The 17,753-nt window shown below is 42.3% G+C and overlaps 1 protein-coding gene across 1 annotated transcript in view; it reads right to left on the reverse strand.

The window, feature by feature from the left end:
• Positions 1 to 17,753, reverse strand: part of SLC28A3 (solute carrier family 28 member 3) — a 59,636-nt gene that overhangs the window by 20,585 nt on the left and 21,298 nt on the right. The window contains exons 3-6 of the mRNA XM_037494024.2: positions 7,053 to 7,151; positions 5,466 to 5,548; positions 2,199 to 2,290; positions 1,237 to 1,426 (exon numbers count right to left, since the gene is read on the reverse strand). Of these exons, the coding sequence (XP_037349921.1) occupies positions 1,237 to 1,426; positions 2,199 to 2,290; positions 5,466 to 5,548; positions 7,053 to 7,151 (464 nt within the window). The remainder of the gene's footprint in view (positions 1 to 1,236; positions 1,427 to 2,198; positions 2,291 to 5,465; positions 5,549 to 7,052; positions 7,152 to 17,753) is intronic.

Here is a 17,753-nt window from a genome sequence, read left to right on the forward strand (position 1 = left end):
CTCTTTGGTGGTGGTTACAAAGGAAAATAGGCAAAATTCAATCAATGTGTCCTCTTTGTTTCACAACTCTTGGCCCTTTGCTGGTTCAAGGGTATATAGAGGGGTCAGAGAGGAGCAAAAATGTTTGCAGAGAGAAGTCTAGTGATTTCTTTAAGAGGCCAAGAACTTGTCACCCCGGTTTTGGGAGATGGGTGAGGTCTTCTTTTTAACCATCTTTCTTTTAACGGAGTTTGAAATGTGTTCTCTGCTGTTGGCGATCTCACATGAGGCTCAGTGAGCTAAGTGAGACTTTGAGTAGGTTCTGACTCCTTGGGGAGTATAGGGAGCATGACAAGGCTGACTCACGGCTTGAATGGCACAACCAAAAAGGATGATGTGTTGGGATTGCACGATCCTAGTTTATTAGGTCAAAGATGTGTGATGGCTCCTGGTGGATTCCAGTGGGCCACACTGGAGAGATCTGGTCCTGTGTCCTACCCAGTATGGCCACCTTGAGGGAGAGGAGGCCCTGCAGAGAGTGGCTGAGGGTGAAACCCTGAATGGTCACTTGCAGGACATTGAATCGTATAGGTAAGAGTCTGCTTTAATAATTCTCAGACCCTCCTTCCCAAGGAGGCCAGCTTTATGCCCATAGCAGAAGCCACCTTCCCAAGTTAGAATGGTCCAAGCACTTCTCTCTTCTCTGTTCTGAGGCCAGGCATATTTGTCAGCAATCTCCATTGTTTTATATTATGAATCAATTCTTTATGAAAATAGGTATTGAGATAGGTGGTGTTACTGCTACTGTACCCCATCCTCTGCCAGGACAGATATTCCTGATTGATCATGATGCCTTTCTACTTCCAAGTTAGAGGGTTAGCCAAGGTCCTCCCTGAAATGACTAAATCCTTGCACTGTTTTGAATCCCTAGCAAATGCTTCTTGACATGTAGGTACAAAGGTTTCTCTCTAATGTAGAAAACGGATGACCATTAAATCAATATCTTTTATAATTTGGAGGGACATGAAGTTAAAGCAATTTGTTGGGACATTTGAAAAGATCTAGGATGAACCACTGCCTTACGTAGGCCTTGATTTCTTCTTTCTAAAGTGAAGGCATTACAATGGATTACTCCTTAGTTTGTTTGCATCTTCAATATTCCATAAATAAGGATGGAATTTCAGAACAAAATTTTGGAACAGTGTAGGAAAAGACTAACATTTCTTCAAATGAAACTGGAGAACCAAGTGCATTTACCACTTCAGCCAGAACCAATGGCTATTTAGAAGCCTTCTGCCGGGAGAGAGGAACTCAACGATTCGATGTTCATATTTGGCCATAAAATGATCCCAGCCCACGAAGAAGATGACAGCCAGAGTGATGACGAAAAGAGGAAGGGCTCTGCGGAAGTTCAGCACACAGGCTGCAATCACCATGGCCAGGTAACCTGTGCAGGGAGCAAACACAGACAGGGAACATCTCCATCGCCCACTAGGGACCCCACTGTCTGATCTGGCTCAGCCAAGGGCAGGCAAGCCAGAGTATACTCTTGATATAGTTTTTTACTCCTTTGATTATGAGAACTACATTTGGGGGGTTTGGGGTTTTCTCATGCTAGTCCCTAAGAGTGTCGCACGAATGCTAGGAGGACAGGGTGCTAGATCTTTTTCCTTATAGACCCTCCTGAGTTCTTGAATGTTGAGGCTTGATAATTGACCTCTCATTCAGTACTAACCAAATTTTTCTGGCATTGCAACTCTGTAAGTGACCTTCTATTAAAGAAAAGCCAGGTGTAGAAGGAACCACTGGCAAAAAGTGATTCTCCTGGTGTGCAGCTTTGACTTGACCTAAGCTTCAGTTGGGAATTAGGCCTACAGCAATCTCCAAGTGTCACAGAATATCCAAAGGAGGAAGGGAACCAAGAACAGGCTGCCCCCTATGTGCCAAAATGGCATGCTGGTTATTTTGAATTGAAAGCAACTGAAAAGCAGGAGGTCCAAGAATGATGTTTTGTCCAGTTACATATCTATCTCCCAAAAAACAGGTAATAAATCTGTGTGTGTGTGTGTGTGTGTGTGTGTGTGTGTGTGTGATGCCCCTGAAGGTATTAGAAAGTCTTGTCATGCCAGTCTAGCCCTTGCAAGGTCTTTTCCAAAGATCCAATTTTTAGGGAATCCTCAAAAAGAAACATGGGTATTTCATCCACCTTTATTATTTACCTGCTAGTAAAATACCCCATAAGATGTACTGAAGGGTGGTTTTATGTTTCCTAAAAAAATCACAAACAGTACCACACTTCCTTTCCAGATACCTGTAACGATATAAAAACAAAAAGGCAGGTAGAAGTAAACGCCAGCGATGTGTTAAAGAGGAAACCACAGTCCCAAAATGGGGGTGCTTGGGCTAAGCCCACCAAGACTTAACACTAAGCTTACTGCAGCTTCAACTTCCCTAAGGAATGTAGTCTCAACTGGTCGGTATGGAATTTTCTGGCCAGTACTAGTGAAGAGACTTTCCATTCCCCAAGGGAAGGTGAGATAATCTGTCACAAAACCTTTCTCTATTCCCCCTTCCTTTATCTTGCCTTCTTTCTGCCTATAAAAACTTTTCATTTTGCGCAGCTTTCTGGAGTTCTCTTCTACTTGCTAGATGAAATGCTGCCTGATTTATAATTATTTAATAAAGCTCATTAAATCTTTAAAAATAACGCAGTTGAATTTTTGTTATTATAGCTCGTGAAATAAACTTGCATGCTAAGGTTAGATGGTGCTTTGTAAAATCAGCAGGCAAACAAATTCATGAGATCTGTGTCCTACAAATAGAAATGGGAAAAGTCATGACTTGGCTCAATCTTTGCAGGATGGATGTGCTCAGCCCTGGAGGGTTATAGAGATGCTAGAAAGAAAAAATGTTCTTGGAAATAGAGAAGGGGAAATGGAGAACTGACCAAAACCTGAAAATAAACCACAGGATGAAAGTCTAATCACAAGACTGTAAGGGTGCCTATTAGCTTTAGGCCACAATTATTAAATGTTGATTATTAAAAATGCATCCTTTCTGATTCCACAAAGTTTGAGTACGTTGGTGGCTCCTTGTCCTCAATCACTATCCTCTGGAGTGGGAGGCTGACAGACTTCAGTGGGACCTTGAAATGTAAAGTAGGATTTCATGGATTTGAAGACTATTTATCAATGGGTTATAATATAGCTTTTCCAGAAAGTTCTAAGATAGTTGGTGTGTCTGTTACTGTCTGGAGCTTGGTTTGAGGTGGTGTGAGGTGCATGAAAAATGAATGCATTGCTCACTTTTTATGGGGAGGATCGTACTCACTAGTGTGTGAGCTTAGAGAAGTTGCTGGGCCATAACCACAACACTGTCCTGAACTTTTGGGGTGCTCCTGGTCTCCCCACACCAATGGCCCTTCTAATGGAGTCCTGTTCTTCTCCCACTTGAGGCTGGTGGAAGGAATTTACTCAACATTTAACTTGCCACTTCCTGACCACTGAAGAATATTTCTAAAACCACCACTATTCTCATCCCACATAATAAATTCACCATCTCTAGAGCTGAAAGGACTCAGCCTCTAGCTAGGACTTCCCATCCACTTGTTAAATCCTCTGCTTTCCTTCCTTCTAGCAGTCATGCCCACATATCCACGTCTCAGCTCCCTTCAAGTTTCAGAGCAAAGCTCCAGTCCCTCCTTTGCAAAATCCTCTTGCATCTTCAGAGACTTCGCTGCACACTATTTCAGCTGTCTTCTTTTACTGTGTTCTCTTATGAACCTTTGAAGACTGAACCTCCAGTGAGTGCTCCAGTCCCAGGACCTTGGACATTAAGAGTACTTGACAGGCATTTGTTGAATCACTAGATAAACAAAATAAAAGTGTATATTGCTTTTCTGGAGCAGTCTTTTACAGCTGTGGTTTGGGACCCATTAGGGAGTTGTGAAGTCACACAGTGCACGAGACCCTATCTTTAAAAAGGAACAGGATCTCACATAGAGTACTGTCTCACACACAGTAGTGATAGGTACCCTTTTATGAAACTCATCTTATGAATGGGTATGAATATGTATACTGAGAATAGAAACTTGCTCCAGGGGGCTTCCCCGGTGGCGCAGCGGTTGAGCGCTGGGTTGCGAGGCTGCCCGCGGCCTCTGCCGCAACGGTTCGATCCCCGGCTGCTCCCCAGCCACCGGAGGAGGGTCCCGCATGGCGTGCAGACCTCTCCTGACGCCCTCTGCTCCCCTCAGCAGTGTACTTCGGTCCTTCTGCCTGCTCTGCTCCCTGCTCTGGCTCTGGTGAATTCTCTCACCCTCCCGTGCTTCTGACTGTACCCAGTGCATGTATAAATGAACAAACAAACAAACAAATAAATAAATAAATAAAACATGCCTCTATTTAAAAAAAAAAAAAAAAAAAATAAAAAAAAAAAAAAAAAAAAAAAGAAACTTGCTCCAGAAGATATTGAGGGACTAAGGGTGTAGTAAAGACTAAGGTTTTCATCGTCAAATTTAGAAAGGCTGGTGATGCCTTATCAACCCTGATGGATATAGAGATATAGTGTTAAAAAGCAGCTGTGGAGAAGGGTACCATTTATTTGGGTACATCCATTTACTTTAGGTTGCATTAATCAGATTTTTAAATCTCTGAAGTCTCAGCATCTCTCACCATCTTAGAAAAACTCTTAGCTCTCAGGGTCAGAGTTTCATAAAGTAAAATGTACGCTGGAGCTGACTTTGGATCTCCAAGGTGGTAAATATTCTTGATTGTGTATACATGACAGGAGATTTTAATCCTAATTCTTACCAACTTTAGATATATATTTTGATATATAAAAACAAAGTTCCTTAGAGATGTATGCATTAAAATAAAATTTAAATAGGAATTCAAAAAACTGACAAATACTTTAGTATTATGATTGAGTACCAGACAATCTTGGACTGGGAAACAGAAGCTGTAATTGTAAGCTGGCTTTGTTCTTCTCTAGCTGACTAACCTTTGGTAAGTCAATTCTCTGACCTTCATTTTCCTGGCCCCCAAAATAAAGGTAGTAATTTGTTTCTTTTCCTTATGAAATAATTTGAACTTGAATGACCTTCAGAATAATATAGGTAAGAGCAAATTTGTTGGGATTTAAGGTGGATCAGGATTGGAGAAGTCAAATGCTTATCAATTGATGTTGAGAAGATGAATTAACTACTTTTGTGTGGACTGGCGCAATTAGTTGGAAATATATATACCTTTAATTAGAAGACTGTCCTGGATATTGGGTCCCCAGGAATCAACAATTTGAATTTACCATTGTTGATCATCCTACAGTTCCATTAACTTTTCTGTTATGGTGTTAGGTGGGTTAGCCGGGAAGAGGGGTTCATGGTGGTGATAATCTCTATTGTCAAAATGTTTAAAATTAGGTGAGGATAAAACCAAGTGGGAAACAAAATAAGTGGTAGATGTGGTTGTTTCTTTGGTTTAAGTCTGTACCCTTCTTGATATGTTTCTGGATCATCCTCTGTGGCTTCTTTATTTCTTCTAGAATCCTGCTCAATGGTGACTTGTGCTTCACCCTAGAAATGAAACAATGCAGCAGAAATGGAATATGAGAATTCTGGGTACAATGGACCCTGATCTCCACTGTTCAGAATTTTGGCAAAAAAAACTTTCAAAGGGTCCTTTTAAATTATTATGTAAGAAGATGGCATCTATTATCTATCACACAGACATTTTTTTCCCTTATCACAAAAAATCAAGGCTTACCACTCTCTCCCTTTACTCCCAAAGGAGCTATTTTCTCCTTTTCTTTAGGGAAAAGACAGCCTCTGCTTTTTGCTTCTGTCTCTACTATAATCATTCAACCTCCACTCTGTACTAAATGAATTTAATAGCAGCAGTTGCATAAATCTCCTTTATATTCTATGAGCCCTGGTTTCCAAAGGACTGAAACCAAGGGTGGTTTTATTTCCTGGCAGCCCAGGGCTTGGCCTACAGATGGGAACACTAGCTCAGCACCTTCGAGAACTGAAAAAAGTTCCTCATATGGAATATAAACAAAGAAAGGCTCAGAAAAAAAATCCAAAACCAAAGTATAGAAACCTGATGGCAAAATTGAGACTATCAGAGAGGGAGAGAAAATGTGCAGAACAGTGGGTGGAGGAGCTCCCAGGACTATGGGTGCCTGGTGGTGGGTGTGGTGGGGTACACAGATCTGAAAAGGTGGGATCTATATCTCCGAATAACATACAGTGTTGTAAACCAGTGTTATCTCAATTAAAAAAAGAAAGAAAAGACATTTACGTAATCACAATGAAGAGCATGTTTATAAATGTTTACAAATCCTTCCCTTCACCTCCCTAGTCCCAACCCCAAAAGAATGTTGTCTTTCCTCTGAATTTTTTATTCCTCTTTCCCAATATCTAAAGAAAGTTCTGTTTTTCCAGTATGATTTCAGATAATGTAGTGTAATTTAAAAAAGTAGATGAATAGTAAAAAAATTTCAAAAAAAGGGAAAAATGAAAGTTAATCTACATACTAAAGAGCTCAGTAGGCTATGTGAGTAACTGACAAGAGCCTCAGGAATGCAAAGTTTAATTAAATGAAGAAAAAAGCAGGATGAGAATTTTTAGAGGACACTTGCCCTGTAGGAGAAGTGGGCAACAGGGAAATCAGTTGTAAGAAATATTTCTATGATTTATAAAAACATTTTCTCTAAAGCACATGCAGATGTAGAAGATATAATCTATATATAACATATCCACAGATGAAAGAATCGTCTTCTGCCTCCTTTACTTTAAAATTGAGATGATTTGTTTAAGCTAGAAATCTGTGCCTTAAGGATGGAGGCAGCAGCCACTCTCCCCAGCAGAGAACTCTGAGAACAGGTGAATAAACAAAATCTCTTTGTTTGGTGGTGTGTGTTTTCTTCATGACTCTGCCGTATACACTCTAATTACCATTTAATTCATTCCTCTGAGTGCCAGCTGAGTGCCATGCGTTCTGTTCCCATAGCTCTCAGGTGCTTGTTGCACAGCGGTTACCATGGTAACAGATTCACCCGCCGCTCTCCAGCCTTACCTGTAGCGCGTTTACTTGCTCTTTGTTTATCAGCCCACCTCTGCTCCTTAGTGAGTTGTTTCCTGATGTGTTCTGGTTGTCACGGAAGTCGTCTTCATTCTAAGGAAAAAGTACAGATTGCAAACATAAAATTTTAGCGTCAAAAAGCAAATATTCTTTCAGAGAGTGATAACTAGAAGAATTTTGAGGGATGGGACAGCAAAGATGAGTGTTTAGATGGGGCAAATGATAAAGGAGCCAGGGACTCTTGGTCCATAATGAAATAGATGTTTTTGTTTTGTTTTGGTGTGCCGAAAAGCTCAGACTGGTCCAACCTTGAGGACCAATCACTCTCATCTTGGCCAACTTTGTAATCAGCAGACCTGGGGTGGGTTTCTGATCTCCTTTTTATCATATCACACAGGCATTCAACTTAGAAAACAAAACAATGTATAATAATAAACCACAGACCCAGTAATTCTATTCTGGATGTCAGGTTTTTGGGAGTTAAAGTGTATTTTGGTTTGGGTTAGTGCAATCTCTGGTAGAAACCAGCACACAGAAAATGCCTTCTTTTGTGAGACCACTGATTTTATTTTATTTTATTTTTTTAAAGATTGATTTATTTATGCATACAAGAGCTGGGGTACAGGCCAGAGGTATGGAGGGTGAGAGGATTCACCAGAGACAGAGTGGGGAACAGAACAGACTGAAGTACACTGCTGAGGGGAGAAACGGGTGAGTCAGGAGGGGTCTGCTGCGCCATGTGGGTTGCTCCCTGGCCGGCGGGGAGAATTGAACTCCTGCTGCTGAGGCTGTGGACAGCTTCATGGGTTGCATCTTAACCCCTTGTGCCACCAGGGAGGCCCTGAGACCACTGATTTTACTTGAAGGTTTGAGGTTGGAGGGAAGTCCCGATCCCTTTGCTATTGTTTCCAGATATGACAAATGCCTGGCTCATTCTTCTTTGTGTGTGTGTGTGTTGCAGGGGTGTCCAATAGTTTCTTCCATTTTATCCTAATTTGCCTTTTTATAAGCTACTTCATTCCAAGTAAGGCAACTTGTAGACAATAGCACCTGACACATCTGTGCTCACGTCCTCTGCTCACTCTTTTGACTGTGACCTGGTCTTTGAAAAAGGAACAAGTGTCTGACATTGATATTAACTTTTTATCTCTGGTTGGCACCATGGATGTAGATAAAATTTCAGTTCCAATTTGGGTGGCATTGAAACACAAGGGTGTATGAACATAAATAGAAATTGTTGCCACATGACCATTTTGTGTTGCAGTCCTTTATTCTTACCTTCAGTGTTTTGTTTTTTTTTTTGCACATAGCTGACTATCGATTATTTGTTGAATTAATGAACATGGTGATTTTAATTTTGCAGTAACTAATACAGCAATGTACCAGTATCATTGGTAGTTAGTATAGAAATTGTGTGTGTGTATGTATGGAAAGATCACAAATTGCTGATGCTGCCTGATGGGGATTTAAGGACTCATTTAAGTTTTCTTTCATGAATGGGTAAAGTTTTCTTTAATATAAATTTAGAAATAAACACAGCATGGGTTGGTGGGGAAACAGGAGATGCATAATAGAAAGGACTAGTCTTCAGGGTCCCTAGTTACATGCCAGGCAGGTCACAGCCATGTACACCCCAGTCCACCCTTGTATACAACACTATTATGACCTTAAGAATCCTGACTTTTTCTGGTTCCATGAGAAGCTTCTTGATGCTGATTATTCCTGCCACCTGGTGGCAGAAACTGAAACTTACTTGTGGCAGGAGAGGATGATTTTAAAATTAATGGAAAAGAAAGTAAGCATGTGTGTGTGTGTGTGTGTGTGTGTGTGTGTGTGTGTGTGTGGTGGGGGTGGTGTAGATTGTGATAAGAACACCTCGGGATGTATTTTGCATGGTGTAATGGGTTTGTTTTTACCTTCAGTAGAATACATACCTTGATTTTTTAGCATTTCAGAACACCCATTTGAGGTGACACAGCTATGTCTCTGCTTCTTTTCAAATTGGAAAAGGGACCGTGAAAGGTGATCACTTCTAATCCTACTGTTTCTTGCTATCTATGCAGCAATTCAGAAAGCTGCCTAAGCACACCAGACTCTTGCAGCGTTGAGTAGGAGAATGTCTAAACACTGGGCTGCCTGCCACGGCTTGTTAGCATTAGTTAACAAATGTTAGTTTACTAAGTCTAAGGGTGATGATGTTGATTGAGCCCCCTTTGAAAGGCAGATCCCTGAGTCAGGAGTCCACTGTGCCTGGAGTGTGTTTCCTACCTGTCTCTTTCATCTTATCCTTTCCATACTGCTTGAGTGAGTGTGATGGGCAGAGGATATTACAGGGAGTACAGAAGGGCAGAGCTTATTATTTCCTTCTTCCTCCCATTCAGTTTCCGAACCATATTATAACTTCTAGAACACAGGAAGCTACTAACCCCTTTCCCCCCAACTATTTCTGGTGTCCCCTTCTATAGCATTTTAGCTGAACACATGGCCACACAGAGGAAAGACTGAATTTCCACACTTGTAACTAGATTCTGCCAATGAAATGCAAATAGAAGCCTTGCCCTGAGAGGAGTAGGGCCGGGATGCAGTGGTGACCTGGGGGAGAGGTGTTTGGGCACCTGAAAACATAGACCAGCATTCCAGATCTGTACTACCCACCTACTGATTTTTATCTGCAGGAAACATCTCTCCTTTCTTATTTTTTTTTGCATCTGGACTGATCTTCTATCTAGTATGTATAGGACACTGTCTTAAACCCTCACAATGTTTTGTACAGCTCTTCCTCATACTTGCAATGGGGTTATGGCCCTTAAATTGTAAGTTGAAAATATCCTAAGTTGCAAATGCATTTAATGCTCATAACCTACCTAACATTAGTGCTTCGGTTAGCCAAAGCATGCTCAGAAAACATGTATTAGTCTACAGTTAGGCAAAATCATCTAACACAAGCTCTGTTTTATAAAAGAGTGTGGGATAGCTCATGAAATTTATTGCATATTTGCTGCAAGTGACAGTCTATAGAGTATTGGTTGATCTTTATGTTTATTTCATTGTTTAGTTTGACAATTGCTTGCTCTCTCTGGTGAGTTTACAGCCACTTTGTTCTCTGTTGAAATTTACCTTGAAAAAGTCAACATCTGTTTTGTAATTTGATTTCAAATTGTTTAAGATCACACCTCCCCCTACTTTTTTAAATTTAAAAAGTCTACAAGTACTCTAATATTAACACACTATTGTGAAATAGAAAGGTTGGGATTACATTCTCTCCTAAAAACAGCTAAAGTAAATTTGCTCAAAGGAAAATTGAGAAGTTCCTCAACAAAATCCCAAAACTTTCCCTTGTACCAGCCCTATACTGGTGGCTTGCTGCAGGGAGGTGAGAGAAGAGGTAAAAGGGAGCATGGCCAGGAATGCAGGTATCTCAGCTGGCAGTAGAGACAATGTCCAATCACCAAATCATGGAACCAACGTAAGTGTATATTGACAGTGCCCAACAATCAACAACTGGATAAAATATTGTGGACTATATGCTCAATGGGTCATGATGCAGCTATTAAAGAAACGATGAAATAGTGCCTTTTGGGACAAAATGGATGTATCGTAATGTGACTGTGCTAAGTGAAATTAGTCAGAAAGTGAAAGTTACTGGATGGCTTAACATATCTGCAGAATATAAATAACCAAAGAAAACAAACTGGCGAAGTACAACAAAAAAAACTAAAACTCAAAATATACAGGTTACAAGAGGGGATGGGGAAAGGGAGGAGAAAAGAGGGTAAGAAACAGTTTAGGTTGGTGGAGGGTGAGTTAAACAAGTGCACATATGCAGTTTTAATCCCACAATTACATTATTATGCAGATTTTTGCAAATCAATAAAATTGAGGAGAATAAATTTTAAAAAGTGATGAAATGCACATTAACTTCCACCCTAATTTTAGTGCCAAAGTAGGCTTGAGAATGGTTGTTGCATGCAATGTCCACCTGGTGGTGCCACTCCACCAAGGTTGTAAGGCATGGCTGCACCGAAGGGCAACCCAGGATCTCATTTTTTTTTTTAAAAAAAGATTTATTTATTTATTTATACAAGCACTGGGGACAGTCAGAAGCAGGGGAGGGTGAGAGAATTCACCAGAGCCAGAGCGGGGAGCAGAGCAGGCAGACTGACAAAATACACTACTGAGGGGAGCAGCGTGAGTGGCAGGAGAGGTCTGCGCCCTGTGGGAACCTCACTGGCGGCTGGGGATCGAGCTGGCGCTGCAGAGGCTGCGGTCAGCCTCTGCAGCCCAGCGCTCAAGCGCTGCGCCACCAGGGGAGGCCCAGCTGGGTCTCATTTCTGATCCTGGCACCCGGTAGGTTGTGGAAGCAGGAACCTGATTAAAAGCATTAATGTGGTAAGCAGTGATCTCAGTTTTATATAAATGTTTACCTCCGTGTGTATGAAAGAAAAATTAAACGTATCTGGCAAATTGATCAAAGGAATCAATTTGAGTCAGATGGAAAAACAAAACATAATCATATATCGAAAAATGTGCAATGTCATATAAATAACATATATTATGAAAATTGTCTAGGGTGGTCATATCTAATCAATAAATTCAGTCCTTTAAAAAAAATAAATTCAATCCTTGTCAAAAAGCTTTTTGAGATCACTGCCCAAAAGGGACAAATTGAGCAACGAGTCATAAACATGAACGTGTGCACCTTCCTCATGTCATAAAATAAGACGGGTTGAGGGAAAGGTAAATGGTGGTGCAGATGAGTAAACATGTGGGAATGATGAGAAAATATATTATCGAGCAAATGAATATAATAAAGGTTCTGTTATAGGACAGGGAGAGGGGCAGCCCAAACCCCGCAAACCTGCCTATTCTAATTGGGTTCTGCCATCCGCCGCATCAACACAAAACATAGGAGACTTTAATGAAAAGGAACTTTAATAAAACTAGGAAACAATACAGGTAAGGCAAAGAATCTAGTTTCTAAATGAAGCACCCAAAGTTACCCGTCCCCTCGTGGGTGAAACTCCATCCATATGGGATCAGCCCAGAGCAAGGCCCCAAAGCCTGCCACAAGTCTAAAGCATCTTCCAGTGGGGACCCACAGAAAAGGGTCACAAACAACTGGACAAGCCCGGAAGGAAAAGAGCAAAATCAACATCAAGATAAAAGCTGCCATTGTCACCTCCCCACGGGTCTCACCCACGTCTGTGTCACCCAGTCCACAACCCAAAGACAAGCGCAGTTTCTTCACGTGTCTCTAGGCTCCATGCGCCTCCTCCAGGTCTCCTGGCTCCATCCTGCTTCCTTCCTCAGTCTCTTCTGCAGCTTCTCCTCTTCCTGCTCAGCTCCACCCTCCCTTGGGTGGGGCAGGGAACCTCCCCCTTTCCTGGGGACCACCCTGTTGCAGTTCCAGCTGAACTTCCAGCTCAGGTGCTTCAGTGAACTCCAATGCAGGCATAGTTAACAAGTTTGCTTACTTACAGCTCTTTCCCTTTAAAGATTCATGGCCAGGGCTCAGCACTCCTATCTAAACAAACTTGCATTTCAAATGGGTCTGGTAGCCAGTCAAGCCTGTCTGTCTCTCCAAGGCCATGTCTGGGTGTCTGCCGCCTTCCCCCTTTGCCTGTCCTCCCCCATTGTCTGGGGACTTTGGGGTAAAAGGTTGTGCCTGCTGAAAAACAATGCTGTCAATGTAACAAATATGAAGACAGGTATGTATAAAAGAAACAGTCTTTAAACCAGTGCTCAGATAGGGTCTGGGACCTCGTGCATGAGTAAGAAAGCTTTTCCTGACCTCACCTTTCCTGAAGTCCTGCTTCTTGTTCCTCTGCCTGGATGAAAGGCCAGAATTTCTAAACGGGAAAGCAAATATGGGGGCGCTCTGGTGACAGAGGGCCTTTTTTTAAAAAAAATTAATGTTATTTATTTACATTGTTAATTTTTGGACAGTATTTGACTTCTCCACTCGGGTGTAGTCCCCGTAGTTCTCCCACCGCCACAGCACCCATGATCCATCACCATAGTCCTTTGTGTTCTTCCCTCGTTTTTTTTTTTTTTTGGGGGGGGGGCCCATTTCCACCTGCCCTCTGCTGTTTGCTTCAGGTCTCTGGTCAGCCTGCGCATTTTCCTCCTGGCTGTCTTGTGGGCTGGGTCTAGTCAGGCCAGCTCCAGCCCCAGGGACATGTGAAGATTTCCCAGAAGCTTAATATGGGAAACATTGGTCACCCCTCATTTCTGTCTGTTCTGTGTTGGCCAGGGAGAGTGCCCAGATGAGCAAGCTCTGGCAGCAGAACAGTATTCCGGGGTGAACCTGTAACAGGGTGGTCCCCAGGAAAGGGGGAGGTTCCCTGCCCCACCCAAGGGAGGGTGGAGCTGAGCAGGAAGAGAAGAGAGAAGCTGAAGAAGAGACTGAGGAAGGAAGCAGGATGGAGCCAGGAGACCTGGAGGAGGCGCATGGAGCCTAGAGACACGTGAAGAAACTGCGCTTGTCTTTTGGTCGTGGACTGGGTGACACAGATGTGGGTGAGACCCGTGGGGAGGTGACAATGGCAGCTTTTATCTTAATGTTGATTTTGCTCTTTTCCTTCCGGGCTTGTCTGGTTGTTTGTGACCCTTTTCTGTGGGTCCCCACTGGAAGATGCTTTAGACTTGTGGCAGGCTTTGGGGCCTTGCTCTGGGCCATTCCCATATGAATGGACTTTTACCCACGATGGGAGGGGTAACTTTGGGTGCTTCATTTAGAAACTAAACTCTTTGCCTTTCCTGTATTGTTTCCTAGTTGTATTAAAGTTCCTTCCCATTAAAGTCTCATATGTTTTGTGTTGATGCAGCGGATGACAGAACCCATTTAGAATAGGCAGGTTTGTGGGGTTTGGGCTGCCCCTCTCCCTGTCCTATAACAAATCCAGTGATACTCACACTCAGGCTTCTGCCAGTGGTTACAGCAGGTTCCCCAGCTGGTGCCCACTGGCCTGGGGGCAGGAGGCAAAGCCAGCCTTCAGGCAAGCAAAGTCCAAAGAGTTCTCTTATGAATTCAAACAGCCCCCCAATATCCTCAACACAGAGAAAGGAACGACGTGGCTGTGAAAAAGAGTGGAATGAAAAGCAAGCAGGAAGTGGGCCTCCCTGGTGGTTCAAAGGGTTAAGTCTCAGCTCAATCAAGCTATTGCCAGCCATTTTAGCACGAGTTGCATCCAAGGCCAGGGAGCTGATCCACATGGCACAGCAGACTTCTCCTGTCATGCCCACTGCTCCCCTCAGCAGTGTATTTCAGTCAGACCACCTGCTCTGCTCCCCACTCTGTCTCTGGTGAATCCTCTCACCCCCCCCCCACACACACTTCTGGCCTACACCCCAGCTCTTGTGTGCATAAATAAATAATATAAATCTTAAAAAAAACCAGCAAGCAGAAAGTACAGGATACCTGCAGGGTCAACCTGTTCAAGAGAATGAATGGTTGCAAGCAAATTAAATTGCTGACTAAGGAATTAAATGTACTGAGAGATTACTGCACACAACTTTGCAGATGACATGCAACCCCGTAGCACTGTAAATAAAACAATGAATTCTGATAATGCAGTATAGCAGACCTCACCTCTTCCAAACTTCCAAGCTGTGCCTTGAAGGTTAAAGGCATGGTACCTACACCGTTCATATCAATAGCTGATCAGTCACATTGTTTTTTTTTTTCCTCACTGAAGGTTGTTTCCTAGGATTCGCTGAAGTCCATTAACTGAAGATGTTAGTCTTGCAATTCAAATATCTGGTTTTAAATGATATGGATTTTTTGCCGGGATAAAAAAGTACATTTTTAAGGCATATGATTAAAAAAAAACAAAACCCTGGTCCTGATATTCTTTATAAATGTTGACTTCCCAAGATTGACAAGAGGAATAGCAGGTTGCACAGAAGGCTCTTGGTTTTAAAGCACATGGTTAATTGAGCAAGGAAAGCTGAATGCCATGGAAGTTAATCTATTTGTGATTTTATTCTAAATTTTGCATTAAAAATTCTTAGGACTATGGAAACTAATTACTTTGTAATTTGGAGTGATTTTATGTATAGTATTAACCTTGCTTTAGCATAATTAGTACTGTTTTCCCCAAATAAGAAAAGTGTCATCAATGGCTGCTGAAACCAATGGGGGAGATGTACCAGGAACAGGAAATGCACATAACCTTGAAGCATCAGATTGCCTATTCTTTTTTTTAAAAAAAGATTTATTTATTTATTTATACAAGAACCGGGGTACAGGCCAGATTCGCGGGAGTGTGAGAGGATTCACCAGAGACAGAGTAGGGAACAGAACAGGCAGACTGACCAAAACACACTGCTGAGGGGAGCAGCGGGTAAGATAGGAGAGATCTGCCGTGACATGCGGAACACTTGCCGGCCAGCTGGGATTGAACCAGTGCTGCAGAGGCTGCAGACAGCTTCACAGTGCAGTGCTCAACAGCCTGCTCCACCAAGGGAGGCCGATTGCCTATTCTTTTTTTTTTTTAAAATGGAAGGGTGGTCACTCACCCTTTCCTTTTTTTTTTTTTAAGATTTATTTATTTATTGATTGATTGATTGATACATACATACATACAAGCGCTGGGTACAGTCAGAAGCGCGGGAGGGTGAGAGAATTCACCAGAGCCAGAGCGGGGAGCAGAACAGGCAGAAGGACCGAAGTACACTGCTGAGGGGAGCAGCGGGCGGCAGGAGAGGTCTGCACGCCATGTGGGACCCTCCTCCGGTGGCCGGAGAGCAGCCGGGGATCGAACCAGCGCAGCAGAGGTTGCGAGCAGCTTCGCAACCCAGCGCTCAACCGCTGCGCCACCGGGGAGGCCCAGATTGCCTATTCTTTAGTCAGAGAGAAACCTTACTTTTATAATGGACAGATTTGCCCATAGTCACTCCAACCAAGTCATAACCAATAGTGGAGCTAAATTTTTCCAAATGTACTTAAGTGTATTTTTTATTTCTTTTTTTACGTGCACGGTTTCCAGGACCTGGAACTGCTCTAAGCGATTTAAGTGTAGAATTATGTACTCCAAGACATCACTGCCCTTCTCCTGCTGGGGTGACTTTCAGTCTTCCTGCAGCTTTGACATTCATGCTGAAAATCTGTGTTTGGTAATGTGTGATTATTTCAGTCTGGTTCTGATTTCCTTTTATTGTTTCTTGCCTTTGACTTAGGCTGATTGTTAAAAATAGAGGCAGGAACTCTGTTAAGAATTTTTACTGTGTGTTTGAGAGGGAGAAGACCAGAGAAACTTACTCAACATTTCCTTCCCTTGAATTTCTAATGTTTGCCTTGTTATCAATTTTTTATTGCCCTGAAACCAAGAATTCAGTGATCAGTATCCTTTTTCTTCCCATTAAAAACTAGTCTTCTATTTGCCCTTACTGGGTTGTCACTACTGTCTGAATGTTTGTGTCTCTCTCTGAATTCATACCTTGAAATTTCTTTTTTTTTTTAAGATTTATTTTTATTTATTTATGCATGTGAGAACTGGGATGTAAGCCAGAGGTGTTGGGAGGGTGAGAGGAGTTGCCAGAGACAGAGTGGGGAGCAGAACAGGCAGATTGACTGAAAGACATCACTGAGGGGAGCAGTGGGTGAGACAGGAGAGGTCTTGCTGTACCATGTGGGTTAGCAACCTGGTGGAGATCTAACTCATTTCACAATGGCTGAGGATAGCTTGATAGCGGTGAGACTTTAACCCCTGCACCACCAGGGAGGCCCCATGCCTTGAAATCTTAACCCCCAAAGATGGTGATATTCAGAGGTGGGTCTTTGAGAGGTGTTTAAGTTATGAAGGTGGAAGTCTATGAATGGATTATCCAAATAGATAATGATGAGGCTTATTTTATGGTGGCACAGAATTGCCAGCTATCTCGGTAGTATTTTCCTTTCTCCCAGGAAATTTCCTCGGATCATATCTTTTTTTTTTTTTAAAGATTTATTTATTTATGCATACAAGAGCTGGGGTACAGGCCAAAGATGTGAGGGGTGAGAGGATTCACCAGAGACAGAGAGGGGAATAGAACAGGCAGATTGTCTGAAACACACTGCTAAGGGGAGCAGTGGGTGAGATAGGAGAGGTCTGCTGCACCATGTGGGTAGCTCCCTGGACGGCTGGGGATTGAACTCGTGCTGCAATGGCTGAGGACAGCTTCATAGTGCGGTGCTTAACCCCTTCTGCCACCAGGGAGGCCCTCCATTGGATTCATCATTGGTGTGTTGGGAATAAATAAAATCTATATTTGCTTTAAAAGACAAAAAAAAAAAAACCAAACCCAAAACATAACAAATACTTGTCTCTTATAGTACGCCAAGTATATTCATATGTATTTATTATTTAAAAATTATTTTAATATTATATTGGCATTTATAAATACTAAATATCTTCAGAAACTTTTCAATCAGAATCATATTCCTTGTAGTAGGGATTTAGGAAAAGGATAAATGGGAATTACTGATCTCTCTTTTCTTAACCATAGCTCAGGAAAACAGCTGAGACACAGCTTAAAGGGTAAATGTTCCACCTGTTAGTTCATTCTTCTGTTTTCCCTCACTTGTAGATGAGTTTAAATAATGTGAAACTCTTCATATCTCTGAATGCAAAGAGGAGGGCAGTGAAGCAAGGACCAAGTCTTTCTGGATGCTGATTATAGAGTGGCGCTAACTCTAGGATCCTAGATACTGAT

The sequence above is a fragment of the Talpa occidentalis genome, unplaced genomic scaffold (genome assembly GCF_014898055.3).
Source record: "Talpa occidentalis isolate TD23 unplaced genomic scaffold, MPIMG_talOcc4v2.1 talOcc4.7, whole genome shotgun sequence".
Taxonomy (NCBI): domain Eukaryota; kingdom Metazoa; phylum Chordata; class Mammalia; order Eulipotyphla; family Talpidae; genus Talpa; species Talpa occidentalis.